General features: G+C 61.9%; 1 protein-coding gene across 1 annotated transcript in view; it reads left to right on the forward strand.

Moving 5' to 3' along the window:
* Positions 1-953, forward strand: part of WNK2 (WNK lysine deficient protein kinase 2) — a 191,408-nt gene that overhangs the window by 162,319 nt on the left and 28,136 nt on the right. Inside the window, exon 25 of the mRNA XM_011996877.1 lies at positions 3-295. Within this exon, the coding sequence (XP_011852267.1) occupies positions 3-295 (293 nt within the window). The remainder of the gene's footprint in view (positions 1-2; positions 296-953) is intronic.

Consider the following 953-nt stretch of genomic DNA (forward strand, 5'->3'; position numbering starts at 1 on the left):
TGTCCAGCGACTCCGGGGACGAGGGCCCTCGGGCGAGACCCCCGGTGCAGAAACAGGCGTCCCTGCCTGGGAGTGGCAGCGTGGCCGGCGACTTCGTGAAGAAGGCCACCGCCTTCCTGCAGAGGCCTTCTCGGGCCGGCTCGCTGGGACCTGAGACGCCCAGCAGGGCAGGCATGAAGGTCCCCACAATCAGCGTGACCTCCTTCCATTCCCAGTCGTCCTACATCAGCAGCGACAACGACTCGGAGCTCGAGGACGCTGACATCAAGAAGGAGCTGCAGAGTCTGCGGGAGAAGTAGGTCCTGCGGGCGGGAAGCGCCGCCCCCTATCCCGGGCCGTGGCACCGCTTCCCGGTTGTGAGGGAACCCTGGCACTGGGGCTGAAGTCCTGGCCAAGCGGCGCCTGCTTGGAGCTGCCAAGCAGGTGACAAGGGAGTGATGAAGGCTTTTGTTTTTGAGACAGTCTTGCTCTGTCACCCAGCCCGGAGTGCAGTGGCGCAATCTTCGCTCGCTGCAACCTCCACCTGCCAGGTTCAGCGATTCTCCTCCCTCAGCCTCCCGAGTAGCTGGGACTACAGGTGCCTGCCACCATGCCCGGCGGATTTTTGTATTTTTAGTAGAGACGGGGTTTCACCATGTTGGCCAGGCTGGTCTCAAACTCCTGACCTCAAATGATCCACCTGCCTTGGCCTCCCAAAGTGCTGGGATTTCGGGTGTGAGCCACCAGGCCCGGCCTCCCTGTGGTTTCGAGTAGGCAGTCTCCCACTCAGAGTCCTCCAGGCTGGGCCGGCCACCACCCTGCTGTCTGCCTGGCTTCTGGCTTCTCTGGATGCCACACCTCCTGCTGCCCTTGGGGGTATGTCTTGGGGGATCGCTGAGGCATGTGTCTTCCTCACTCTCTCTGCCTCTCATCTGTCTCCTTCCCGCTTTCTTCTTTTCTCCTTCTCTCTGTCT

This window comes from Mandrillus leucophaeus, unplaced genomic scaffold, assembly GCF_000951045.1.
Source record: "Mandrillus leucophaeus isolate KB7577 unplaced genomic scaffold, Mleu.le_1.0 Scaffold527, whole genome shotgun sequence".
In the NCBI taxonomy this organism is placed as follows: domain Eukaryota; kingdom Metazoa; phylum Chordata; class Mammalia; order Primates; family Cercopithecidae; genus Mandrillus; species Mandrillus leucophaeus.